Raw genomic sequence first — 27,693 nt, forward strand, 5'->3', positions numbered from 1 at the left:
AAAAAAAAAATTATAATTCAAATAATTCCCTAGAATATGGGCCAGGGGTGTGCAAAATTGGGGTGTCTGGTCTGTTAAGACGGGAATAAGGAGTTATTACGTTTAATCTTTTGTCTCTGCTTTTTTCTAAGAAGTGAAGCACTTCATGTGGCTCTGCAGGCCCCGTAAATTCATCAATTACCATGGCCAACGCAGAAAGGCACCGTGTTTGCCGTTCTTCTGGCACACGGCACAAGGAAGGAGCGAGCCCTTTTAAAGCTGTTTCTTCCTTGGCATCAGACCGATTCCGGTTTAGATACTCCATAAGCATCATATCTACCTGACCACGGAGATCTAACCCGGAATCGGTTATGACCCTTCGGCCTCGTCTGCCAGAAGAATGGCTAACAGGTGCTGCTCTTTGTTGCTGGCTGGGTTCAGGATTGGCCTGGACCACTTCTGGATTGTTATCCTGGACCTCTTCTCGAATTTCTGATCTTTCCTGCAGAGGCTGGTGAAGGAGAGAAACTGAAGACACAGAAGATTCCCCCATGACCTCAGGCTGTTCAATTTTCACTTGGGTATCTGAGGACAGTCCTGGTCTGTCATCCAATTCGCAGGACGGTGCTTGTGAATTTGAATTGTCCGATAGGTTGTCCACAGTTCTGTAAAATTATTTAATTATAAAATTTATTTCATTTATTAAAAGAGCACCTTCCACCAGTTTGTACTCAATAATGCCGTACCTTACACTATAGCCCATGTCACCTAAATGTCATATTTCTAGAATTAGTTTAATGCTCCTCTGTTGCGCCACTGTGCCTCTCATTCTGTTTATGCGCCCTGTATGCAAATTAATATCATGGGAACAACTGGGAGGAGACACCAGCTTTTCTACGTGGCCGCTTCTTCTATCTGGCTGTGGTGCTGTCCAATCACAGCGGAGCGCGTCACAGCCAGGTAGAAGGTTTTTTTCTCAATGTCTGAGGTGCTCCGCTGTTATTACATACAGGGCGCATAAACAGAACGAGGTCACAGCGGCGTAACAGAGGAGCATAAAAAATATATAAAAAAATAAAAAGCAACATGACATCTACGTAACATGGGCTACAGTCTGAGGCACTGCTTTTATTAAAGGGGTTCTGCAGTTTGTTTTCTATCCTTAGGATAGATCATCAGCATCTGATCATCTGTTCACTTGAATGGAGCTTAGCCGCGCCCAGGCCAGTGGTAAACAGCGAGAAGGCCGCGGCGCTACTGCCAGCACCGCTGCCTTCTCAAACAGCTGATCAGATGCTGATGATCTATCCTGAACATAGTTAAACTGCAGAACCCCTTTAACCCCTTAGGGACACAGCCTTATTTCACCTTAACCACCTCCGGACCGCTGTACGCACAGACGCGTTCTGGAGGTGGTTGTTTAATTCCTCCTGGACGCGCCGGCGCGTCCTCTCGCGAGACGCGAGATTTCGGTCACAGCCGGCCCGCGCATGCGCATCGCGGGCTGGCAAAAGTTCGAGGAATATTTCATCAGCAACCTGCCAGCCAATGATCGTCGCTGGCAGGTTGCTGATTTTTAAAAAATCGAATCACAAGCCAGATAACAGATCATATTAGTAAATATGATCTGTTATATGGCTTCTCTGCTCCTCTGCTGGTCCTTTTCGTCGGTTGGATCCAGCAGAGAAGCAGACATCACTGTGAGTACACCAAACACTGCCCTTAGCCCCTGATCACCATCCATCACCCCCATCATCCAAATTAACCCCTTGATCGCCCCCTGTCAATCACTTAGTGAAAGACAAAAAGTGATCAGTGTAAACTGACACTTTTTTTTTTCACTAGTATTGGCTGTTAGGTTTTAGGGATAGTTTAGGCCCCTTGGTTAGGTAGTTAGCATCAGTTAGCGCCCACCCCACCGCACCGCAGTCACTTTTATTCGCTGTTTAGCGTATCGCTAATCAGCATTTGTACTTTTATAGTATCTGTAAGTGATCAAAACTGATCACGGTCAGATCTATAATAGTATTAGTATCACTTTAGTTCGCCCTCCACCCAAAACGCAGTGTTTGCCCGATCAGGCCTGATCGGTCGCCCACACGTGCGTTCACCCACGCCCGCCCCACCGCAGTGACAAAAAATTATTATTTTTTGATCACTGCACATTCACTTTACACGCTCTGCGGCGATAAAAAAATCAGTTTTGATATTTTTTATCAACCGCAGCGGCCTCCGGTACTTCGCTAGCCTCCCCTTTGTAAGACAGGCTTGCTTTTTTTCTTGGGTAGTCTCAGGGAATACCCCTAAATTTAGTAGTCCAAATGTCAAACAGGGGGTATTCTTCTGAAGAGGCCTACAGGATTCTGACCCAGTCGGATGAGGAGTGGGAACCCTCATCTGACGAATCTAGCGGGTCAGAATATGAACCTGTAGAAAGCAGTGGCTCTCTGACCCAAAGTTCGGACGAGGAGGTTGAGGTCCCTGGCAGCACCAGGCGTACCCGGCCCCGTGTCGCTAGACCACAGGTTACGCAGGATCCGTTTCAAGAGCAGCAGAGTGGGGCTGTCGCTGCCGGATCACGTGGTGAGGCATACACCAGCAGCGCAGCCCTTCCTGGACCTAGTACCAGCACTGCCGTACAACATGGTGAAGTAGCGAGCACCAGAAGGGCAGTTGAAGCTGGTACGGTGGCACGTGCGCTAGTTACCCCGTCGCAGCCACCGCACAGACAGGCCCGTAGAGCCCCTAGAATCCCTGAGGTGCTGGCAAATCCTGATTGGCAGTCACCAACTTCAGCCGCACCAGTAGTTCCCCCTTTTACCGCCCAGTCTGGAGTTCGGGTTGAGACGGCTCAGATCAGTACGGCCCTGGGATTTTTTGAGCTGTTCTTGACTGCGGAGCTCTTGGACTTAGTCGTGGCAGAGACCAACCAATATACCACACAATTTATAACCGCAAACCCGGGAAGCTTTTATGCCCAGCCTTTCCGGTGGAAACCAGTCCAAGTTTCCGAACTTAAAATTTTTCTGGGCCTTCTCCTCAACATGGGCCTGACAAAAAAGCATGAATTGCGGTCATATTGGTCAACGCACCCAATTCATCACATGCCCATGTTCTCTGCTGCTATGTCCAGGACACGATTTGAGGCCATCCTGCGTTTCCTGCACTTTAGCGACAACACCACCTCCCGTCCCAGAGGCCACCCAGCTTTTGACCGGCTCCACAAAATTCGGCCCCTCATAGACAATTTCAACCAGAAATTTGCAGATTTGTATACCCCTGAGCAAAACATCTGCGTAGACGAGTCCCTAATACATTTTACCGGGCGCCTTGGCTTCAAACAATACATCCCAAGCAAGCGTGCCCGGTATGGGGTCAAATTGTATAAGCTCTGTGAAAGGGCCACAGGCTATACCCACAAATTTCGGATCTATGAGGGAAAAGATCAGACCCTGGAGCCGGTCGGTTGCCCTGACTACCTGGGGAGCAGTGGGAAGACAGTCTGGGACTTGGTGTCACCCTTATTCGGCAAGGGGTACCATCTTTATGTGGACAATTTTTACACAAGTGTGGCCCTCTTTAGGCATTTGTTTCTAGAACGGATTTGCGCCTGTGGCACCACGCGAACTAGTCGCGTGGGCTTCCCCCAACGGCTTGTAACCACCCGTCTTGCAAGGGGGGAGAGGGCTGCCTTGTGTAACGAAGAACTGCTCGCGGTGAAATGGAGAGACAAGCGTGACGTTTACATGCTCTCCTCCATTCACGCAGACACGACAATACAAATTCAAAGGGCAACCCGTGTCATTGAAAAGCCCCTCTCAGTCCACGACTATAATGCGCTCATGGGAGGGGTGGACTTCAATGACCAGATGTTGGCTCCCTATTTAGTTTCCCGCAGAACCAGACGCTGGTATAAGAAGGTGTCTGTATATTTAATTCAATTGGCGCTCTACAATAGTTTTGTTCTCTACAGTAAGGCTGGGAGAACACGATCCTTCCTCAAATTCCAGGAAGAGATCATCGAGAACCTCCTTTACCCAGGAGGTTCCGTGGCCCCATCCACCAGTGTAGTTAGCCGTCTACACGAGCGACATTTCCCCAGTGTCGTTGCTGGTACCTCAACCCAACCGCCACCCCGAAAAAAATGTCGTGTCTGTAGCAGGAGTGGAATAAGGCGTGACACCCGCTATTTCTGTCCTGACTGTCCGGACCACCCTGCCCTATGCTTAGGAGAGTGTTTCCGGAAGTACCACACACAGGTACACCTAGCATAGGGATCACATCTCACCAGGACAGGCACACAGGGCTATTAGGGCCCTTTCTCTCACAGCTGCTGCAAACCTCTCCTTTCACCTGGGATAAAGTGCATAACGTACTTCGCCACATCTTTGGGCGATTTGCGCTTTGCACATTGTCCCATGGGGAAGGAGAGGTTTGTTCTATAAAGGTAAAAAAAACAAAACAAAAAAAAAATTACCGGTAAGTAAAAAAGTTAAAAAAAGTTAATATGTTCTGTTCTAAAGTTAATAAAGTTATTGCTTTGCGGCCTGGTTTTTTCTTTTTTGTTTTGTTTTTTTTTACCTTCCAGGTGGACCATCCGATCGACCAGCTGCAGCACTGATGTGCATTCGTACAGAAGCATTGCGCTGCTGTCAGATTACACGCAAGTCGGTGTATGCGGCGCTGCAAGACGAGATTTCTCCTCTGCAGTAAAAGATACGTTTGCCGAGGCATATGAGCTGAGGAGGTGGCGGTGTTCATATACTTTGGCAAACACTTTGTATATATAAAAAAAAAATCCCGGCAATGATTTATTCATCCACATCGATTGATGTGAATGGAGAAATCTGGTTTGCCAGGGCATACGAGCTGAAGTGGGTATTGGATGTTGGGCGGAGCTCCTATGTTCTGGCAGACGCCTTTCCCCTCCTTTTTCTTTTTTTGGCAGAGATTTTTTCATCCACATTGATCGATGCGAATGAAGAAATCTGTGCCGTTCATTTTTTTCTTTCAGCCCAGAGGCTGAACGGAAAAAAAAAATCTCATTACCCGTATGCTCAATATAAGGAGAATAGCAGAAACTCCTAATGCTGGCCATACATGTAATGATTGCGGAGACCCTCAAATGCCAGGGCAGTACAAACACCCCACAAATAACACCATTTTGGAAAGAAGACACCCCCAGGTATTCCGTGAGGGGCATATTGAGTCCATGAAAGATTGAAATTTTTGTCCCAAGTTAGCGGAAAGGGAGACTTTGTGAGAACAAAATCAAAAAAATAAATTTCCGCTAACTTGTGCCAAAAATTTTTTTTTTCAATGAACTCGCCATGCCCCTCATTGAATACCTTGGGGTGTCTTCTTTCCAAAATGGGGTCACATGTGGGGTATTTATACTGCCCTGGCATTTTAGGGGCCCCAAAGCGCAAGAAGAATGCTGGTATCCAAATGTCTAAAAATGCCCTCCTAAAAGGAATTTGGGCCCCTTTGCCCACCTAGGCTGCAAAAAAGTGTCACACATCTGGTATCTCCGTACTCAGGAGAAGTTGAGGAATGTGTTTTGGGGTGTCATTTTACATATACCCATGCTGGGTGAGATAAATATCTTGGTCAAATGCAAACTTTGTATAACAAAAATAGGAAAAGTTGTCTTTGCCAAGATATTTCTCTCACCCAGCATGGGTATATGTAAAATGACACCCCAAAACACATTCCCCACCTTCTCCTGAGTACGGAGATACCAGACGTGTGACACTTTTTTGCAGCCTAGGTGGGCAAAGGGGCCCATATTCCAAAGAGCACCTTTCGGATTTCACAGGTCATTTACCTACTTACCACACATTAGGGCCCCTGTAAAATGCCAGGGCAGTATAACTACCCCACAAGTGACCCCATTTTGGAAAGAAGACACCCCAAGGTATTCCGTGAGGGGCATGGCAAGTTCCTAGAATTTTTAATTTTTAGTCACAAGTTAGTGGAAAATGATGATTTTTTTTTTTTTTCATACAAAGTCTCATATTCCACTAACTTGTGACAAAAAATAAAAACTTCCATGAACTCACTATGCCCATCAGCGAATACCTTGGGGTCTCTTCTTTCCAAAATGGGGTCACTTCTGTAAAAAATGACCTGTGAAATCCGAAAGGTGCTCTTTGGAATATGGGCCCCTTTGCCCACCTAGGCTGCAAAAAAGTGTCACACATCTGGTATTTCCGTACTCAGGAGAAGGTGGGGAATGTGTTTTGGGGTGTCATTTTACATATACCCATGCTGGGTGAGAGAAATATCTTGGCAAAAGACAACTTTTCCCATTTTTTTATACAAAGTTGGCATTTGACCAAGATATTTCTCTCACCCAGCATGGGTATATGTAAAAAGACACCCCAAAACACATTCCTCAACTTCTCCTGAGTACGGAGATACCAGATGTGTGACACTTTTTTGCAGCCTAGGTGGGCAAAGGGGCCCACATTCCAAAGAGCACCTTTCGGATTTCACAGGTCATTTTTTACTGAATTTGATTTCAAACTCCTTACCACACATTTGGGCCCCTAGAATGCCAGGGCAGTATAACTACCCCACAAGTGACCCCATTTTGGAAAGAAGAGACCCCAAGGTATTCGCTGATGGGCATAGTGAGTTCATGGAAGTTTTTATTTTTTGTCACAAGTTAGTGGAATATGAGACTTTGTATGAAAAAAAAGAAAGAAAAAAAAATCATCATTTTCCACTAACTTGTGACAAAAAATAAAAAATTCTAGGAACTCGCCATGCCCCTCACGGAATACCTTGGGGTGTCTTCTTTCCAAAATGGGGTCACTTGTGGGGTAGTTATACTGCCCTGGCATTCTAGGGGCCCAAATGTGTGGTAAGGAGTTTGAAATCAAATTCAGTAAAAAATGACCTGTGAAATCCGAAAGGTGCTCTTTGGAATATGGGCCCCTTTGCCCACCTAGGCTGCAAAAAAGTGTCACACATGTGGTATCTCCGTACTCAGGAGAAGTTGAGGAATGTGTTTTGGGGTGTCTTTTTACATATACCCATGCTGGGTGAGATAAATATCTTGGTCAAATGCCAACTTTGTATAAAAAAATGGGAAAAGTTGTCTTTTGCCAAGATATTTCTCTCACCCAGCATGGGTATATATAAAATGACACCCCAAAACACATTCCCCACCTTCTCCTGAGTACGGAGATACCAGATGTGTGACACTTTTTTGCAGCCTAGGTGGGCAAAGGGGCCCATATTCCAAAGAGCACCTTTCGGATTTCACAGGTCATTTTTTACAGAATTTGATTTCAAACTCCTTACCACACATTTGGGCCCCTAGAATGCCAGGGCAGTATAACTACCCCACAAGTGACCCCATTTTGGAAAGAAGAGACCCCAAGGTATTCGCTGATGGGCATAGTGAGTTCATAGAACTTTTTATTTTTTGTCACAAGTTAGTGGAATATGAGACTTTGTAAGAAAAAAAAATCAAAAAAAAAAAATCATCATTTTCCGCTAACTTGTGACAAAAAATAAAAAGTTCTATGAACTCACTATGCCCATCAGCGAATACCTTAGGGTGTGTACTTTCCGAAATGGGGTCATTTGTGGGGTGTTTGCACTGTCTGGGCATTGTAGAACCTCAGGAAACACGACAGGTGCTCAGAAAGTCAGAGCTGCTTCAAAAAGCGGAAAATCACATTTTTGTACCATAGTTTGTAAACGCTATAACTTTTACCCAAACCATTTTTTTTTTTTACCCAAACATTTTTTTTTTATCAAAGACATGTAGAACAATAAATTTAGAGCAAAATTTATATATGGATCTCGTTTTTTTTGCAAAATTTTACAACTGAAAGTGAAAAATGTCATTTTTTTGCAAAAAAATCGTTACATTTCGATTAATAACAAAAAAAGTAAAAATGTCAGCAGCAATGAAATACCACCAAATGAAAGCTCTATTAGTGAGAAGAAAAGGAGGTAAAATTCATTTGGGTGGTAAGTTGCATGACCGAGCAATAAACGGTGAAAGTAGTGTAGGTCAGAAGTGTAAAAAGTGGCCTGGTCTTTCAGGGTGTTTAAGCACTGGGGGCTGAGGTGGTTAAGGACCAGGCCATTTTTTGCAAATCTGACCACTGTCACTTTAAGTGCTGATAACTTTAAAACGCTTTGACTTATCCAGGCCATTCTGAGATTGTTTTTTCGTCACATATTGTACTTCATGACACTGGTAAAATGAAGTCTAAAAATTTTTTTTTTATTTATAAAAAAAATACCCCAAATTTGTAAAAAATTGCAAATTTCCAAGTTTCAATGTCTCTACTTCTATAATACATAGTAATAGCTACAAAAATAGTTATTACTTTACATTCCCCATATGTCTACTTCATGTTTGGATCAATTTGGGAATGATATTTTATTTTTGGGGGACGTTACAAGGCTTAGAAGTTTAGAAGCAAATCTTGAAATTTTTCAGAAATTTTCAAAAACCCACTTTTTAGGGACCAGTTCAGGTCTGAAGTCACTTTGCGAGGCTTACATAATAGAAACCACCCAAAAAACCCCATTCTAGAAACTATACCCCTCAAGGTATTCAAAACTGATTTTACAAACTTTGTTAACCCTTTAGGTGTTCCACAAGATTTAATGGAAAATAGAGATACAATTTCAAAATTTCACTTTTTTGGCAGATTTTCCATTTTAATAATTTTTTTTCAGTTACAAAGCAAGGGTTAACAGCCAAACAAAATTCAATATTTATGGCTCTGATTCTGTAGTTTACAGAAACACCCCATATGTGGTCGTAAACCGCTGTACGGGCACACAGCAGGGTGCAGAAGGAAAGGAATGCCATACGGTTTTGGAAGGCAGATTTTGCTGGACCGTTTTTTTTTGACACAATGTCCCATTTGAAGCCCCCTGATGCACCCCTAGAGTAGGGTTGGGCGATATACCGGTATCACGATATACTGCAGTATTAAAAAAACGGCGATATGGCTGTTTCCTAATTACCGCGGTATTTTGTGACGTCATAGAAGCGGTCATGTGCGCTGACCGCTTCTATCTGCGTCCGCCCACCCCAGCATGAACCGATACTGGACATTTGCAGAGTACTTGTACTCGTGCAAATGTCCCCGATACTTGCTGGCCGCTTGCGGCGGCGCTCTCAGCAGTTCGGCGTGGGGGAAGGAATACTGTGACTCGCATTCCCGGCACCCGACCTCTGAGAAGACGCTGTGATCCGCGCAATTAGCCCCTCAGGTGTGGCACCTCAGGGGTTAATTGCGCGGATCACAGCGTCCTCTCAGAGGTCGGGTGCCGGGAATGTTCTTCAGTCTCTGACTCTTCATTGGTGGCAGTGTGCCCCCCCCTCCACAGTATTAATCATTGGTGGCAGTGGCCACAGGGTCCCCCTCCTCATTGGTGGCAGTGGCAGTTCCGATCGGAGTCCCAGCAGTGTAATGCTGGGGCTCCGATCGGTTACCATGGCAGCCAAGACGCTACTGAAGTCCTGGCTGCCATGGTATGCTAGCGAGTAGCATTATACTCACGTGCGCCGTGTGCTCCTTCTTCTCATAGGTCTGTGCGGCACATTGCTAATGCTATAAGTGAGGCCACGGCGCACGTGAGTATAATGCTGCTCACTATGGCAGCCAGGACTTCAGTAGCGTCTTGGCTGCCATGGTAACCGATCGGAGCCCCAGCATTACACTGCTGGGACTCCGATCGGAACTGCCACCAATGATTGGGGGGGGGGGGAGAGGAGGGGGACCCTGTGGCCACTGCCACCAATGATGAATACTGGGGAGGGAGGGGGGCGCACTGCCCACTGCCACCAATGATGGGGGGGGGGGAGGGGGACCCTGTGGCCACTGCCACTAATGATTAATACTGGAGGGGGGTGGGGGGGGGGTTGAGTTACCAGAGGGGGCTGATAAGAGGGAGAGGCTGGGGGGCACATCAGAGGCTGGGGGGGCTGATCAGAGGCTGGGGGCTGTTTTTTGGACTTTTGGTTGGTCAGTGGTCACAAAATAAATGTGTTATTTATTTCATTGTTATAATTGGTATCGGTAATTAACGTCTCCTTGTGGCTGCCCCCATACAGTGTAACGTCTCCTTGTGGCTGCCCCCATACAGTGTAACGTCTCCTTGTGGCTTCCCCCATACAGTGTAACGTCTCCTTGTGGCTGCCCCCATACAGTGTAACGTCTCCTTGTGGCTGCCCCCATACAGTGTAACGTCTCCTTGTGGCTGCCCCCATACAGTGTAACGTCTCCTTGTGGCTGCCCCCATACAGTGTAACGTCTCCTTGTGGCTGCCCCCATACAGTGTAACGTCTCCTTGTGGCTGCCCCCATACAGTGTAACGTCTCCTTGTGGCTGCCCCCATACAGTGTAACGTCTCCTTGTGGCTGCCCCCATACAGTGTAACGTCTCCTTGTGGCTGCCCCCATACAGTGTAACGTCTCCTTGTGGCTGCCCCCATACAGTATAACGTCTCCTTGTGGCTGCCCCATACAGTGTAACGTCTCCTTGTGGCTGCCCCCATACAGTATAACGTCTCCTTGTGGCTGCCCCATACAGTGTAACATCTCCTTGTGGCTGCCCCATACAGTGTAACGTCTCCTTGTGGCCCCAAGTGTTTTTTTCTTCTAAATGGGCATTTATTGCGATATATATCGTTATCGCGATAAATTTCTTAATATCGTTATCGTGGGAATATTTTTGATATCGTCCAACCCTACCCTAGAGTAGAAACTCCCAAAAACTGACCCCATTTTAGAAACTACGGGATAGGGTGGCAGTATTGTTGGTACTAGTTTAGGGTACATATGGATTTTTGGTTGCTCTATATTACACTTTTTGTGAGGCAAGGTAACAAGAAATAGCTGTTTTGGCAACGTTTTTATTTTCTGCTGTTTTCAACATTCATCTGACAGGTTAGATCATGTAATATTTTTATAGAGCAGGTAGTCACGGACGCGGCGATACCTAATATGTATACAATTTTTTTATTTATTTATGTAAGTTTTACACAATGATCAAATTTTTGAAACAAAAAAAAAAATCATGTTTCAGTGTCTCCATAGTCTGAGAGCCATAGTTTTTGGGCAAATATCTTGGGTAGGGTAGGATTTTTGCGGGATGAGATGACAGTTTGATTGGCACTATTTTGGGGTGCGTATGACTTTTTGATCGCTTGCTATTACACTTTTTGTGATGTAAGGTGACAAAAAATGGCTTTTTTTACACCGTTCTTTATTTTTACGGTGTTCATCTGAGGGGTTAGATCATGTAATATTTTTATAGAGCAGGTTGTCACGGACGCGGCGATACCTAATATGTATACTATTTTTTTTATTTATGTAAGTTTTACACAATGATTTCATTTTTGAAACCAAAAAAATCATGGTTTTAGTGTCTCCGTAGTCTGAGAGCCATAGTTTTTTTCAGTTTTTGGGCGATTATCTTAGGTAGGGTCTCATATTTTGCGGGATGAGTTGACGATTTGATTGGTACTATTTTGGCGTACATACAACTTTTTTGATCACTTTTATTACCTTTTTTGGCAAGTAAGGTGGGCAAAATTTCAATTTCATCATAGTATTTTATTTTTTATTGAAGATCCAGTGGGTCTGATGTCTGTAAAATACAGTACAGTACACTATATAGTGTATTGTACTGTATTTTACTTACACTTTGTCTGAACAGATCTTTGCCTTTAGCACAGATCTGTTCAGCACCATGGACAGCAGGATGCCTGAGAAGGCGTCCTGTTGCCATGGGAACCTTCCCCGTCTGCCACAACTGAGCAGACGGGGAAGGAGGGGGGCTGTCTGGGGGCTCACTACCTCTGTGACCCCATCCTGTCTGGGGGCTGCAAAGGCACAGCAGCCCCCCGATGGGAGAGGGAGGGAGCTCCCTCACTGTTAACCTTTTCCATACCGCGGTCCGTACGGACCGCGGTATGGAAAGGGTTAAACAGCTGACATCGCATCACAGATGTCAGCCGTTTATACCAGAGTGTCAGCAATGTGCTGACACTCTGGTATACCCACTGGCCACCAATGATTATTCAAGAGGCGGCGGGCGGGGGATCGCACCGCCCACTTCCCGCACCGCCTGCAACCCCCCCTACAGAATCTATATTTTAGGCATATTAAAGTTTCTGATCCCTGCGGTCCCGAAACTGCAGAAAGCGCAGGTCTGAACTGACCTGCGGTTTGCTGCGATCGCCGACATGGGGGGGCACGGGACCCCCCCCGCGCATTTAGCAGAGGTGCCTGCTCAGTGATTTGAGCAGGCACCTTGTTCCAATCACCACCGGCCGGGCGGCAGTGATCGGAACAACACATGACGTACCGGTACGTCATGTGTCCTTAAGTACCAGGACAACATGACGTACCGGTACGTCATGTGTCCTGAAGAGGTTAATTATAAACTAGTGAAAACTCCACGGTCCTAAAAATATAGAAAAATTACTTACCTTCTTAAATCCATTATTGGTTTAAGAAATTGAAGGTGTCGGGTATACATATATGGCTTCTTCTTGCCCCAAACACCACTCTTGCATTTCGTATTTAATTCCCTCCGGAATTGGTTCCGGCAAGTATTCCATCTTTTTTTTATTTGCTGGACTGAAATAAAAAATATTTTAATATATTAGTATTAAAAATCAGGCCTGCCAGGCTGCTGAGTGCACGGCATCATTGCAACCAATGATGCCGTGTACTCCTGCTGGCCCATGCAGTATAATGTCACCTAGGCACCTGCTGCACAGTCACAATCTAGGAAAACCCGGCCTGCCATGCTGCTGAGTGCACGGCGTCATTGCAACCAATGACGCCGTGCACTTCTGCACTCCAGAGCACGGCAGGCTGGGTTTTCATAGACTGTGCTCCATGGATATGTGTATGAACCCATTAAAAATACACTGATTTTTAAATAATATTATATACTCACTTATTTTTTCTTTTTTGGACACTGATGCAGAGTTCCATGCCGTTGGTAGCAACTCTTTGCTGATTTCTTTCCATGCTCGGCCCTTCCTTATCCGGTCATGGTAGACTTCTGCTCTTGTGTGCCACAGGGCAGGCCTCTCCTGTATGAGAATTATCAATTTTTCTACTTCAAAAGAAGTCATTTTTGATTACTTTCACTATCTGTCACTTCACACCACTTCTTCTCTTCAGCTCACCCTGGTGCTGAAGGTCACATGGGGCATATATTTTTTTTTAAACTTCCTGCGGATCCGCAATTGCGGATGACATTTGGTACCTTTCCTCATGTCATCCGCATTTTTGCGGACCCATTGAAGACAATGGGGCCACGGATCGCAATGTGCGGCCAAAAGTAGGACATGTTCTACTTTTTTCCAGGATCCGCATTACGGAACGGAATTGCGGATGCGGACAACATATTGAATGCTGTCCGCATCTTTTGCAGCCCCATTGAAATGAATGGGTCCACATCTATACCGCAACCGTTCCGCAATTTTGCAGGACGGATGCGGATTAAAATTGTGGACGTGTGAATTGACCCTTAAATAGTATTTATTTTACCTAATTTTAATATATATTTTGTGTATGTTATTTATTCTTAAATTATTATCAAATAATTAAAAATTGAATTATTTGTTTATACTTTTAAATTACAAGCAATTTTCAATGTCAATGTACTACTGCTCCGAAAGCACTGTCCGTCTGTCCAGGACTTTACTGGGTTCGTTTAACCAATGACTGATTGTTTCCACCTATGGGAACAATCAGATATCGTGGGGATATATCCTACACATATGCCACCAGTGTCTGCTATTGGAAAATCCATGTAACAAATGTATGTCGGTAACAGGGGCACCAAAGTGGGTATCAATATCGATCATTTGCATATTTGACTTTCTCTATTCACACAGCCTTTCACACATGTAGGTACCACCCAGGACATCTAAAAATATTCTAAAAAGTAACAAAAATGTTTTTAAAATATATATATTTTTTTACTTAAAGGATAACTGTCGTATATTTTTTTTTTGGAGTATTGGATTGTGGTGATTAATATCACCTTGGTGGCCCTATTCCAACTTTTCACTGTGTATTCAATTACCCCTTAATTCCACAGTGTGGTTCCCTGTACTGCCTACTTTTACCTGTGCTTAAAATAGGGTTGCTAGGCATGGTCCGTCTATCTGTTGAAGGACCCGTGTGCAAGGTCAGATTACTGACAGCCAGGGACTGTAAGTTAATGATTAAAGCCAGGTCCTCCCCAGCAGCTGATAACAGTGCCTGGGCTGTGTGCACTTCTCCCTGTCCCTGCGCTTGGCAGACGCTCCCTCACTCAGCAGAGCTGTAGAATGCAGAGTTGGAGCAGCGCAGACCAGGGAAGGGAGATCTGCCATCTGCTCAGTGTCTAAATGACAGCAACATGTGGTAAGAGGACCCCTTTGTGCTGCAGGAGATTAACCCTTTAGGGGGGAGGGCTCTGGTTACTGACACTTTTGGGGGGCTATTGTTACTGGCTAGTGAGGGCAGGTGGGATTAGCCTCAGGGGAGGCCAGTGGCGGCCATCTTAACTGAATAGTGAAATTGCAGTTTTATGCAGACTGGTTGCTAAGGGCTGAATCTTATTAAATATGGGGTAAGTCAGTCTAATAGTAACTGATTCTGGAATATCATGTTATTAGTAACTACAGTCGTGGCCAAAAGTTTTGAGAATGACAAATATTGGTTTTCACAAAGTTTGCTGCTAAACTGCTTTTAGATCTTTGTTTCAGTTGTTTCTGTGATGTAGTGAAATATAATTACACGCACTTCATACGTTTCAAAGGCTTTTATCGACAATTACATGACATTTATGCAAAGAGTCAGTATTTGCAGTGTTGGCCCTTCTTTTTCAGGACCTCTGCAATTTGACTGGGCATGCTCTCAATCAACTTCTGGGCCAATTCCTGACTGATAGCAAGCCATTCTTTTATAATCACTTCTTGGAGTTTGTCAGAATTAGAGGGTTTTTGTTTGTCCACCCGCCTCTTGAGGATTGACCACAAGTTCTCAATGGGATTAAGATCTGGGGAGTTTCCAGGCCATGGACCCAAAATGTCAACGTTTTGGTCCCCGAGCCACTTAGTTATCACTTTTGCCTTATGGCAGGGTCCTCCATCGTGCTGGAAAATGCATTGTTTTTCACCAAACTGTTGTTGGATTGTTGGAAGAAGTTGCTGCTGGAGGGTGTTTTGGTGCCATTCTTAATTCATGGCTGTGTTTTTGGGCAAAATTGTGAGTGAGCCCACTCCCTTGGATGAGAAGCAACCCCATACATGAATGGTCTCAGGATGCTTTACTGTTGGCATGACACAGGACTGATGGTAGCGCTCACCTTTTCTTCTCCGGACAAGCTTTTTTACAGATGCCCCAAACAATCGGAAAGAGGCTTCATCGGAGAATATGACTTTGCCCCAGTCCTCAGCAGTCCATTCACCATACTTTCTGCTGAAGATCAATCTGTCCCTGATGTTTTTTTTTGGAGAGAAGTGGCTTCTTTGCTGCCCTTCTTGACACCAGGCCATCTTCCAAAAGTCTTCGCCTCACTGTGCGTGCAGATGCACTCACACCTGCCTGCTGCCATTCCTGAGCAAGCTCTGCACTGGTGGCACTCCGATCCGGCAGCTGAATCCTCTTTAGGAGGCGATCCTGGCGCTTGCTGGACTTTCTTGGACGCCCTGGAACCTTCTTCTTACAAAGAATTGAACCTATTTCCTTGAAGTTCTTGATGATCCTATAAATTGTTGATTGAGGTGCATTCTTAGTAGGCACAATATCCTTGCCTGTGAAGCCATTTATATGCAACGCAATGATGGCTGCACGCGTTTCTTTGCAGGTCACCATGGTTAACAATGGAAGAACAATGATTTCAAGCATCACCCTCCTTTTAACATGTCAAGTCTGCCATTTTAACCCAATCAGCCTGACATAATGATCTCCAGCCTTGTGCTCGTCAACCTTCTCACCTGAGTTAACAAGACGATTACTGAAATGATCTCAGCAGGTCCTTTAATGACAGCAATGAAATGCAGTGGAAAGTTTTTTTTGGGATTAAGTTAATTTTCATGGCAAAGAAGGACTATGCAATTCATCTGATCACTCTTCATAACATTCTGGAGTATATCCAAATTGCTATTATAAAAACTTAAGCAGCAACTTTTCCAATATTTATGTAATTCTCAAAACTTTTGGCCACGACTGTACTCTGCGTGCAGAATTATTAGGCAAATGAGTATTTTGACCACATTATCCTCTTTATACATGCAACATCACTGGAGTGCCCAAAAGCACAAGGTGTGCAATACTCAGAGACAAGGCCAAGGTAAGAAAGGCTGAAAGATGACCACCACTGAACAAGACACACAAGCTGAAACGTCAAGACTGGGCCAAGAAATATCTCAAGACTGATTTTTCTAAGGTTTTATGGACTGATGAAATGAGAGTGAGTCTTGATGGGCCCGTGGCTGGATTGGTAAAGGGCAGAGAGCTCCAGTCCGACTCAGACGCCAGCAAGGTGGAGTACTGGTTTGGGCTGGTATCATCAAAGATGAGCTTGTGGGGCCTTTTCGGGTTGAGGATGGAGTCAAGCTCAACTCCCAGTCCTACTGCCAGTTTCTGGAAGACACCTTCTTCAAGCAGTGGTACAGGAAAAAGTCTGCATTCTTCAAGAAAAACATGATTTTCATGCAGGACAATGCTCCATCACACGCGTACAAGTACTCCACAGCGTGGCTGGCAAGAAAGGGTATAAAAGAAGAAAATCTAATGACATGGCCTCCTTGTTCACCTGATCTGAACCCCATTGAGAACCTGTGGTCCATCATCAAATGTGAGATTTACAAGGAGGGAAAACAGTACACCTCTCTGAACAGTGTCTGGGAGGCTGTGGTTGCTGCTGCACGCAATGTTGATGGTGAACAGATCAAAACACTGACAGAATCCATGGATGGCAGGCTTTTGAGTGTCCTTGCAAAGAAAGGTGGCTATATTGGTCACTGATTTGTTTTTGAATGTCAGAAATTTATATTTGTGAATGTTGAGATGTTATATTGGTTTCACTGGTAAAAATAAATAATTGAAATGGGTATATATTTGTTTTTTGTTAAGTTGCCTAATAATTATGCACAGTAATAGTCACCTGCACACACAGATATCCCCCTAAAATAGCTAAAACTAAAAACAAACTAAAAACTACTTCCAAAAATATTCAGCTTTGATATTAATGAGTTTTTTGGGTTCATTGAGAACATGGTTGTTGTTCAATAATAAAATTAATCCTCAAAAATACAACTTGCCTAATAATTCTGCACTCCCTGTATATGAAAATTGAAATTAGGGTCTAAATGTGACAGTTATCCTTTAATTTAACAAATTTAAACATTATTAACATGTATATGTAAAAAATAAACTATTTCTACAAGCTATGAAACAATATTATTCAACAATTGTTATTTTGCAATTGCTTTACCAAATGTTTACTTTCTAAACAAATATCTTCGAACCAAGTCCTCTCTGGTTTTTCAATTATGGTAACTTTTCTCTTACTCACTCTAGAAACAGGTGCCTTTCCAATTTTGACCGGGTCCGCCAATAAACGGCACTGTGTGCCACGTTGTCGATGCTTAATTTTTGTGGTCTGAATACCAATATTGACTCTTTTAACAAAGCTGGTATCTAAAACAAATGTATTGTGATCTTTCGACCAATACAAGTCTGTATTGTTCGATTTGTCCTCCTTTGATGGCTGACTCAGACTAGCAATCTGAACATCCATATCTGTTACGGTAGCAGTCAATGGTAGGTCCAGTTGTATCGTGTTTCCAAGCAAATTCATTTCCCCCATCAGAATTACGTTACCAGTTGAAATAACAGCATCTGACCTAACTTGGGTAGTAGGCACATTTGCAACCTTTTTCTTAGGTCTCCTTCTCACAGATGGCGTAGTCGATAACGTGGGCACTGTTACAGCTGCAGCTTGAGTTTCTCCACTAGCAGATCGCAAGTCCGAACTCATGAATGATTCCGAGGTTGATTGGCTTTCTTTCGCTGTCCCTGCAGTTGCATCTGACGAATCCTGTGTACTGTCAAGTTTTTTTGGAAAAATGGTGGGCACAGCGTCTGGCCGTAATTTTTTACGTAAGCCACCTTCTTCATAAGCAAAAAAGTCAAAGTGCTTAGAGCACAATCGGTAATTGTCATGTGTTTTTTTGGAATCCATGATTTTTTCAACCCATTCTTCTACGTTGGGAAAACGATCGGGGGCCTGCTCAATCCATTTACGGACAATTCCCCGATCTTTCGGAAAAACATGCATTATCATATTTTTCCCTTTGTCCCTCCAGGTGTGCGTACAACCCTTTATTATGCACGAGGGCATGGTCTCAATTCAAAAATTAGTTATCTATAATGGGAAAAAAATAATAATTTGGAATTTGAATTTAAAAAATACCTTTTTTTAAATGTTAACAATATAATTATGTATGTCACTTTCAGATACTGGAGGCATATTGATGGCATATGCACCTAGTAGACCATAGTTATTGTTTCTTCACAACTATGGAACCACGCATCCATCTGGTAAACGGACCAAGTAAAATCAGACAGAGCGGACTTTGCTTACGCAGCCGCCCTCCATTCACTGCAGTGTGGACATTGAAAATAGGCACGCTATGTACGTGGGCTGCACTGAAGTACATGGGGGTGCCACCCGCACAAGCTATCAGAACCACACCGATCATCAACAGAGTCATATCTTGGCAATACTGATTGTCTGTATTTCTCTCAAATATTTGCAAGGTCAATAGTATCAAGTACAAAAATTAGAATCAATTACTGTTGAAAGGAGGCAACCGGCGTAATTATTTCAGCAACTGATGTCAGTTAGTGGATTGGTTTCACAACTCAACACGATGACACAGTGTAAAGTGAGTAGGAGTCGCAGCTATCTGGTACTGGATTAGGAAAAAAATAATTAAAAAAGTGTCACTCTTTACTTTGTATGCTTTCAAACTATTTACATTGCATTACATTCAAACAATTTACATTACACTCCATAGTGTTGTCCCCAGCGTCACCCCATTCCATAGTCCCCCCCCAGCTTCCCTCCAATCCATAGTCCCCCCCCAGCGTCCCTCCATTCCATAGTCCCCCCCAGCGTCCCATTCCATAGTCCCCCCAACAGCGTCCCTCCATTCCATAGTCCCCCCAACAGCGTCCCTCCATTCCATAGTCCCCCCCACAGCGTCCCTCCATTCCATAGTCCCCCCCACAGCGTCCCTCCATTCCATAGTCCCCCCCACAGCGTCCCTCCATTCCATAGTCCCCCCCCACAGCGTCCCTCCATTCCATAGAATTGTCGCCAGCGCCCATTTCACTGCATATTGTTGTCCCAAGGGTCCATTTTCCTGAATATTATTGTCCTCAGGGTCCATTTTCCTGCATATTGTTGTGCCCAGCCTCCCTCCACTCTATAGAGTTCTCCCCCTTTTTAATGTTATAAAATCGTTGGTGGTTTAGTGGATGAGGGAATTATGTGCTGCAGCCACTTACCTTTGCTGTTGGTCCTCCAGGTCACGTCCTCTCTCCCCCGCTCGCTCCTACGGCCGCGCTGCATACAGAGCATGCTCTGTATGAGACGCGGCCATGAAGAAAGAAGAAATGCGCATGTGCGGCAGCGTGCACGCTCTTGTGGGAATGACCAGCTACCTGGGTTAAAAGTAAGTGCAGTCTGCCCAAGCACGGCCCATAGATACGGCCGTGGAGCGGTGGCCGTATCTATGGGTTGCCACATGTAAACAATGGGGTAAGAGGGAAAGGAATTTATCAAAATGGGTGCATTATAAATAATAGAAGCAAATTGCAAAAAATTATCTATGGCACTAGTGTAGGGTTGTTTCCGATATAGAACTTTCGATACCCAGTCGATACTTTTGTCCCGGTATCGTATGCCTTTTATTTATTGATACTAGGCTGTGCTACTGCACATCGTGCTGCTCTCAGCGCGGCCATGTTCCCTCAGCAGCACAGGGAGAAGGAAGCAGTCTCTCCCTCCCCCTGTGCTGCTGCCTCCAATCAGAGCACAGAGGGGAGGGGCTGTGGCCACTGCGCCACCAATGATAATTAATGTTTAATATACAAATACCGCCGGCGGCAGAAACACATTGCTAGCACCCTGCCTCTGACAGGGCGCTGCGATCAGCGGCAGTTAACCCGTCAGAGGTCGGGTGCCGGCAATGTGTTTCTGCTGCTGGCTGTATTTGTATATTAAACGTTAATTATCATTGGTGGTGCAGTGCGCCCCCCCCAGTATTAAAAACATTGGTGGCGCAGTGCGGCCCCCCCCCAGTATTAAAAACATTGGTGGCAGTGGCCACAGAGTCCCCTCACCTCCTCTCAGCGGTGGCAGTTCTGATCGGAGCCCCAGCAGTGTAATCCTGGGGCTCCGATCGGTTACCATGGCAGCCAGGACGCTACTGAAGCCCTGGCTGCCATGGTCCGCTCCCTGCTGCTGTGTGCACAGAGCACAGGACAGTGTAAGATCCTATATTCACCCTAATAAAGATCTATTAGGGTGAATAGGACAAGGGATTAAAAGATTCCAGGTTCTACCCCTTTAATGACCGGCATCTCTGAACGCCGCATGGGGATGGCGGTCTTAGGCTAGGTCTACACCACGACATTTATAGCGCAACATTTTATCGCACGAAAATTTTGAAGCGAAAGTGTTGAATGAATAAAAATGATTTCCTATAAAGAAGAAGGCGTATCTCTTTTCTGCCAAATTAATTTAAAAAAAAAAACACACAATTCAGCCCCAAAAACGTAATCTTGCCCATGTCAGTGATTTGTAATGAGCTACAGAGGAGGAGCAATATACTGTAACACTTCTGGCCCCCCCGTGTACCTCCAGACTACACCCACACTGTTACACTGTTACAAGCACCCCACAAGCTTTCCATATACCTTTCATAAGGACCAAAAAAAAAATCAAAAAAAAATCTCAAGCATGCCATCATCCTCTATGTCTTTCCAGCACACCGTGCCAGCACTAAACCATGTCCCCCCCCCAGTGCACCTACAGAATCCTAACCAGTAGTACACCATTATAAACATGCCTAAAGAGAGAGGGTACCCCCCAAATCCTGACTTGGCCCGCCTCTCACCCAGTTAAAGGGGTCCTCTCACTTCAGCAAATAGCATTCATCATGTAGATAAAGTTAGTACAAGCCACTTACTAATGTAAAGCGATTCTCCATGTTGCCTCCACTGCTGGCTGGATTCATTTTTCCATCATAGACAAAAAAGCCTTGAATGCAGCACTTTTTTGTTTGGTATAAAGTCAGATCCTGAACGGAAACTGAACGGACTCCATCATAGTCGGCAGGGTCTGTTCAGCCGGGTCAGTTAAGCCGGGTTCACATCACATTTTTGTCATACATTTAATGTACGCCAAAAAAAAAAATAATGCATCTATGTTAGCAGGTGCCTCAGGCAGACGCCATACTGTGGCATCCATCACCATAGAGTACCATAGTGTAAAAAAAGATATACAGTCAGGTCCATAAATATTGGGACATTGACACAATTGTAACATTTTTGGCTCTATACACCGCCACAATGGATTTAAAATGAAACGAACAAGATGTGCTTTAACTGGAGACTGTCAGCTTTAATTTGAGGGTATTTACATCCAAATCAGGTGAACGGTGTAGGAATTACAACAGTTTGCATATGTGCCTCCCACTTGTTAAAGGACCAAATGTAATGGGACAATTGGCTTCTCAGCTGTTCCATGGCCAGGTGTGTGTTATTATCTCAATTACAATGAGCAGATAAAAGGTCCAGAGTTCATTTCCAGTCTGCTATTTGCATTTGGAATCTGTTGCTGTCAACCACCAAGGTGAGATCCAAAGAGCTGTCACTATCAGTGAAGCAAGCCATCATTAGGCTGAAAAAACAAAACAAACCCATCAGAGATAGCAAAAACATTAGGCGTGGCCAAAACAACTGTTTGGAACATTCTTAAAAAGAAGGAACGCACCGGTGAGCTCAGCAACACCAAAAGACCTGGAAGACCACGGAAAACAACTGTGGTGGATGACCGAAGAATTATTTCCCTGGTGAAGAAAACACCCTTCACAACAGTTGGCCAGATCAAGAACACTCTCCAGAAGGTAGGTGTATGTGTGTCAAAGTCAACAATCAAGAGAAGACTTCACCAGAGTGAATACAGAGTGTTCACCACAAGATGTAAACCATTGGTGAGCCCCAAAAGCAGGAAGGCCAGATTAGAGTTTGCCAAACAACATCTAAAAAAGCCTTCACAGTTCTGGAACAACATCCTATGGACAGATGAGACCAAGATCAACTTGTACCAGAGTGATGGGAAGAGAAGAGTATGGAGAACGAAAGGAACTGCTCATGATCCTAAGCATACCACCTCATCAGTGAAGCATGGTGGTGGTAGTGTCATGGCGGGGGCATGTATGGCTGCCAATGGAACTGGTTCTCTTGTATTCATTGATGATGTGACTGCTGACAATAGCAGCAGGATGAATTCAGAAGTGTTTCGGGCAATATTATCTGCTCATATTCAGCCAAATGCTTCAGAACTCATTGGACGGCGCTTCACAGTGCAGATGGACAATGACCCAAAGCATACTGCAAAAGCAACCAAAGAGTTTTTTAAGGGAAAGAAGTGGAATGTTATGCAATGGCCAAGTCAATCACCTGACCTGAATCCGATTGAGCATGCATTTCACTTGCTGAAGACAAAACTGAAGGGAAAATGCCCCAAGAACAAGCAGGAACTGAAGACAGTTGCAGTAGAGGCCTGGCAGAGCATCACCAGGGATGAAACCCAGCGTCTGGTGATGTCTATGCGTTCCAGACTTCAGGCTGTAATTGACTGCAAAGGATTTGCCACCAAGTATTAAAAAGTGAAAGTTTGATTTATGATTATTATTCTGTCCCATTACTTTAGGTCCCTTAACAAGTGGGAGGCACATATGCAAACTGTTGTAATTCCTGCACCGTTCACCTGATTTGGATGTAAATACCCTCAAATTAAAGCTGACAGTCTGCAGTTAAAGAGCATCTTGTTTGTTTCATTTCAGATCCATAGTTGTGGTGGTGTATAGAGCCAAAAATTTTAGAATTGTGTCGATGTCCCAATATTTATGGACCTGACTGTATATACGTTAGCCTATACGTTGTTTTTTAGGATGGAAAACTGCAACAATGGTACACTACACTCTCCCATCCTGCAAAAAACAATAACTATACTTTTTTACAATGGAACTCCAAGGTGCCGGAGGCCACAGTACAGCATCTGTCTGAGGCGTCCGACAATGTATATGGTGACAAAAACCCACCCTTACGTGCCCCATCCAGAACTAGCGTTATTTTTGTTGTTCTGCTCATCTAACGGAGCAGAACAGAAAAAAATAGTGCTGGTGTGAACATGCCCTAAGAGGTGAGCATGCAGGAAACCGTATGCAGCGCACGGTGCAGCGCGTCAGGTGTATGCAGTGCAGCGTATGAGGATCACACACTGCCCCACATACATCGATAGACTACACACTGCTGTCACGTTGTTCTTCGCGTCCATCTTGATATCTGGGATGTCGTCTTCTGCTCCACCGCCATCAAATTTCCCGGGGTCCTTGTGAAGCGTACCCGGCTCACTTTACTATAACAACCCCAGGAGCTAGCCCCTCCTCCTCACAGCTCCCGCCAGCTAGCCCCTCCTCCTCACAGCTCCCGCCAGCTAGCCCCTCCTCCTCACAGCTCCCGCCAGCTAGCCCCTCCTCCTCACAGCTCCCGCCAGCTAGCCCCTCCTCCTCACAGCTCCCGCCAGCTAGCCCCTCCTCCTCACAGCTCCCGCCAGCTAGCCACTTCTCCTTATTGCAGGCACAGGCAGCATTGATGCACTTCCATGCAGTACAGAGCACCCTGCGCTGTTGAATGGCATGGAAAAGTCTACGTATTGGTACACCTTAACCTTTCTCTGACACAGGTGTTATTGCGACCTCTGGTCTGAAGTCATCCCCACATTCCCATATCATCAATACAGTGTAATACCGCCGGTAATTACCCGATGAACAAGCAAACGGCATATCGTGCCAATTACAATCTGGCGCACAACGGTACAGTGTAGAGACAAGTGATTGTACAACAACCGCTCCTCCTCATACTGTGGACAAGATGGCTGCCTGTAAATTCTGCCTATGTAATACAGCCTTTACACACACTACCAACATCATACAATCCCACAAAAGACACCCCCTCAGTATACACACAGCTGCCCCCCATCTCAGAGTAAGATCCCACACAGCCCCCCATCCGTCAGCATCCACCCCCCATATCAGTGTACAATCCCTCAGACACCCCCCCCCATATCAGTGTACAATCCCTCAGACACCCCCCAATATCAGTGTACAATCCCTCAGACACCCCCCAATATCAGTGTACAATCCCTCAGACACCCCCCATATCAGTGTACAATCCCTCAGACACCCCCATATCAGTGTACAATCCCTCAGACACCCCCCAATATCAGTGTACAATCCCTCAGACACCCCCCAATATCAGTGTACAATCCCTCAGACACCCCCCCATATCAGTGTACAATCCCTCAGACACCCCTCATATCAGTGTATAATCCCTCAGACACCCTCATATCAGTGTACAATCCCTCAGACACCCCCCATATCAGTGTACAATCCCTCAGACACCCCCATATCAGTGTACAATCCCTCAGACACCCCCATATCAGTGTACAATCCCTCAGACACCCCCATATCAGTGTACAATCCCTCAGACACCCCCCATATCAGTGTACAATCCCTCAGACACCCCCCATATCAGTGTACAATCCCTCAGACACCCCCCATATCAGTGTACAATCCCTCAGACACCCCCCATATCAGTGTACAATCCCTCAGACACCCCCATATCAGTGTACAATCCCTCAGACACCCCCCCATATCAGTGTACAATCCCTCAGACACCCTCATATCAGTGTACAATCCCTCAGACACCCCCCATATCAGTGTACAATCCCTCAGACACCCCCATATCAGTGTACAATCCCTCAGACACCCCCATATCAGTGTACAATCCCTCAGACACCCCCATATCAGTGTACAATCCCTCAGACACCCCCATATCAGTGTACAATCCCTCAGACACCCCCATATCAGTGTACAATCCCTCAGACACCCCCATATCAGTGTACAATCCCTCAGACACCCCCATATCAGTGTACAATCCCTCAGACACCCCCCATATCAGTGTACAATCCCTCAGACACCCCCATATCAGTGTACAATCCCTCAGACACCCCCATATCAGTGTACAATCCCTCAGACACCCCCATATCAGTGTACAATCCCTCAGACACCCCCATATCAGTGTACAATCCCTCAGACACCCCCATATCAGTGTACAATCCCTCAGACACCCCCATATCAGTGTACAATCCCCCATATCAGTGTACAATCCCTCAGACACCCCCATATCAGTGTACAATCCCTCAGACACCCCCATATCAGTGTACAATCCCTCAGACACCCCCATATCAGTGTACAATCCCTCAGACACCCCCCATATCAGTGTACAATCCCTCAGACACCCCCCATATCAGTGTACAATCCCTCAGACACCCCCCATATCAGTGTACAATCCCTCAGACACCCCCATATCAGTGTACAATCCCTCAGACACCCCCCCATATCAGTGTACAATCCCTCAGACACCCCCCATATCAGTGTACAATCCCTCAGACACCCCCATATCAGTGTACAATCCCTCAGACACCCCCATATCAGTGTACAATCCCTCAGACACCCCCCCTATATCAGTGTACAATCCCTCAGACACCCCCCATATCAGTGTACAATCCCTCAGACACCCCCATATCAGTGTACAATCCCTCAGACACCCCCATATCAGTGTACAATCCCCCATATCAGTGTACAATCCCTCAGACACCCCCCATATCAGTGTACAATCCCTCAGACACCCCCCATATCAGTGTACAATCCCTCAGACACCCCCCATATCAGTGTACAATCCCTCAGACACCCCCCATATCAGTGTACAATCCCTCAGACACCCCCCCATATCAGTGTACAATCCCTCAGACACCCCCATATCAGTGTACAATCCTTCAGACACCCCCATATCAGTGTACAATCCCTCAGACACCCCCCATATCAGTGTACAATCCCTCAGACACCCCCCATATCAGTGTACAATCCCTCAGACACCCCCCATATCAGTGTACAATCCCTCAGACACCCCCCATATCAGTGTACAATCCCTCAGACACCCCCCATATCAGTGTACAATCCCTCAGACACCCCCCATATCAGTGTACAATCCCTCAGACACCCCCATATCAGTGTACAATCCCTCAGACACCCCCATATCAGTGTACAATCCCCCATATCAGTGTACAATCCCTCAGACACCCCCCATATCAGTGTACAATCCCTCAGACACCCCCCATATCAGTGTACAATCCCTCAGACACCCCCATATCAGTGTACAATCCCTCAGACACCCCCATATAAGTGTACAATCCCCCATATCAGTGTACAATCCCCCATATCAGTGTACAATCCCTCAGACACCCCCCATATCAGTGTACAATCCCTCAGACACCCCCATATCAGTGTACAATCCCTCAGACACCCCCCATATCAGTGTACAATCCCTCAGACACCCCCATATCAGTGTACAATCCCTCAGACACCCCCATATCAGTGTACAATCCCCCATATCAGTGTACAATCCCTCAGACACCCCCATATCAGTGTACAATCCCTCAGACACCCCCATATCAGTGTACAATCCCTCAGACACCCCCATATCAGTGTACAATCCCTCAGACACCCCCATATCAGTGTACAATCCCTCAGACACCCCCATATCAGTGTACAATCCCTCAGACACCCCCATATCAGTGTACAATCCCTCAGACACCCCCCATATCAGTGTACAATCCCTCAGACACCCCCCATATCAGTGTACAATCCCTCAGACACCCCCCCATATCAGTGTACAATCCCTCAGACACCCCCCATATCAGTGTACAATCCCTCAGACACCCCCCATATCAGTGTACAATCCCTCAGACACCCCCCATATCAGTGTACAATCCCTCAGACACCCCCCATATCAGTGTACAATCCCTCAGACACCCCCCATATCAGTGTACAATCCCTCAGACACCCCCATATCAGTGTACAATCCCTCAGACACCCCCCATATCAGTGTACAATCCCTCAGACACCCCCATATCAGTGTACAATCCCTCAGACACCCCCCATATCAGTGTACAATCCCTCAGACACCCCCATATCAGTGTACAATCCCTCAGACACCCCCATATCAGTGTACAATCCCTCAGACACCCCCATATCAGTGTACAATCCCTCAGACACCCCCATATCAGTGTACAATCCCTCAGACACCCCCCATATCAGTGTACAATCCCTCAGACACCCCCCATATCAGTGTACAATCCCTCAGACACATCCACACAGCTGTCTCCCGTCTCAGTGCACAGTCCCTCACAGCACAACATCAGTATATATTAGTAGGTTCCGCGTACTTTACTTTCACTCTTGGAAAAAGCGCGCAGCTCTCCTGTTTCCGGTCCACGTGATCTAGGAGTGCCA

General features: G+C 45.5%; 1 protein-coding gene across 4 annotated transcripts; it reads right to left on the reverse strand.

Annotated features, from left to right (window-relative positions):
• On the reverse strand, positions 1–27,676 carry LOC120997308. 4 transcript variants are annotated; one of them, XM_040427342.1, is made up of 6 exons: positions 27,632–27,676; positions 17,556–18,407; positions 12,933–13,071; positions 12,457–12,607; positions 353–644; positions 1–304 (listed from the first exon to the last, which is right to left on the reverse strand). In XM_040427342.1, exons 2-6 carry the CDS (start codon positions 18,381–18,383, stop codon positions 11–13), a joined length of 1,704 nt encoding a protein of 567 aa, XP_040283276.1. In that variant the 5' UTR covers positions 18,384–18,407; positions 27,632–27,676; the 3' UTR covers positions 1–10. The 4 variants fall into 4 exon arrangements, with proteins under 4 accessions (XP_040283276.1, XP_040283277.1, XP_040283278.1 ...); XM_040427343.1 differs by having other exon boundaries at positions 27,627–27,667; XM_040427344.1 differs by lacking the exon at positions 27,632–27,676 and adding an exon at positions 21,241–21,289.
• Between the last annotated feature and the right edge of the window lie 17 nt (positions 27,677–27,693).

Source organism: Bufo bufo, chromosome 4, assembly GCF_905171765.1.
Source record: "Bufo bufo chromosome 4, aBufBuf1.1, whole genome shotgun sequence".
Lineage (NCBI taxonomy): Eukaryota > Metazoa > Chordata > Amphibia > Anura > Bufonidae > Bufo > Bufo bufo.

Excerpts from the sequence above, each read along its gene's own strand:
- LOC120997308 (XM_040427342.1), bottom strand. The coding sequence starts at position 18,383 with ATGCCCTCGTGCATAATAAAGGGTTGTACGCACACCTGGAGGGACAAA. Across the intron at positions 13,072-17,555 it reads GAAAGGCACCTGTTTCTAGA|GAGAGGCCTGCCCTGTGGCA; the intron begins GTGAGTAAGAGA and ends ATTCTCATACAG. Across the intron at positions 645-12,456 it reads CCAATAATGGATTTAAGAAG|AACTGTGGACAACCTATCGG; the intron begins GTAAGTAATTTT and ends ATAATTTTACAG.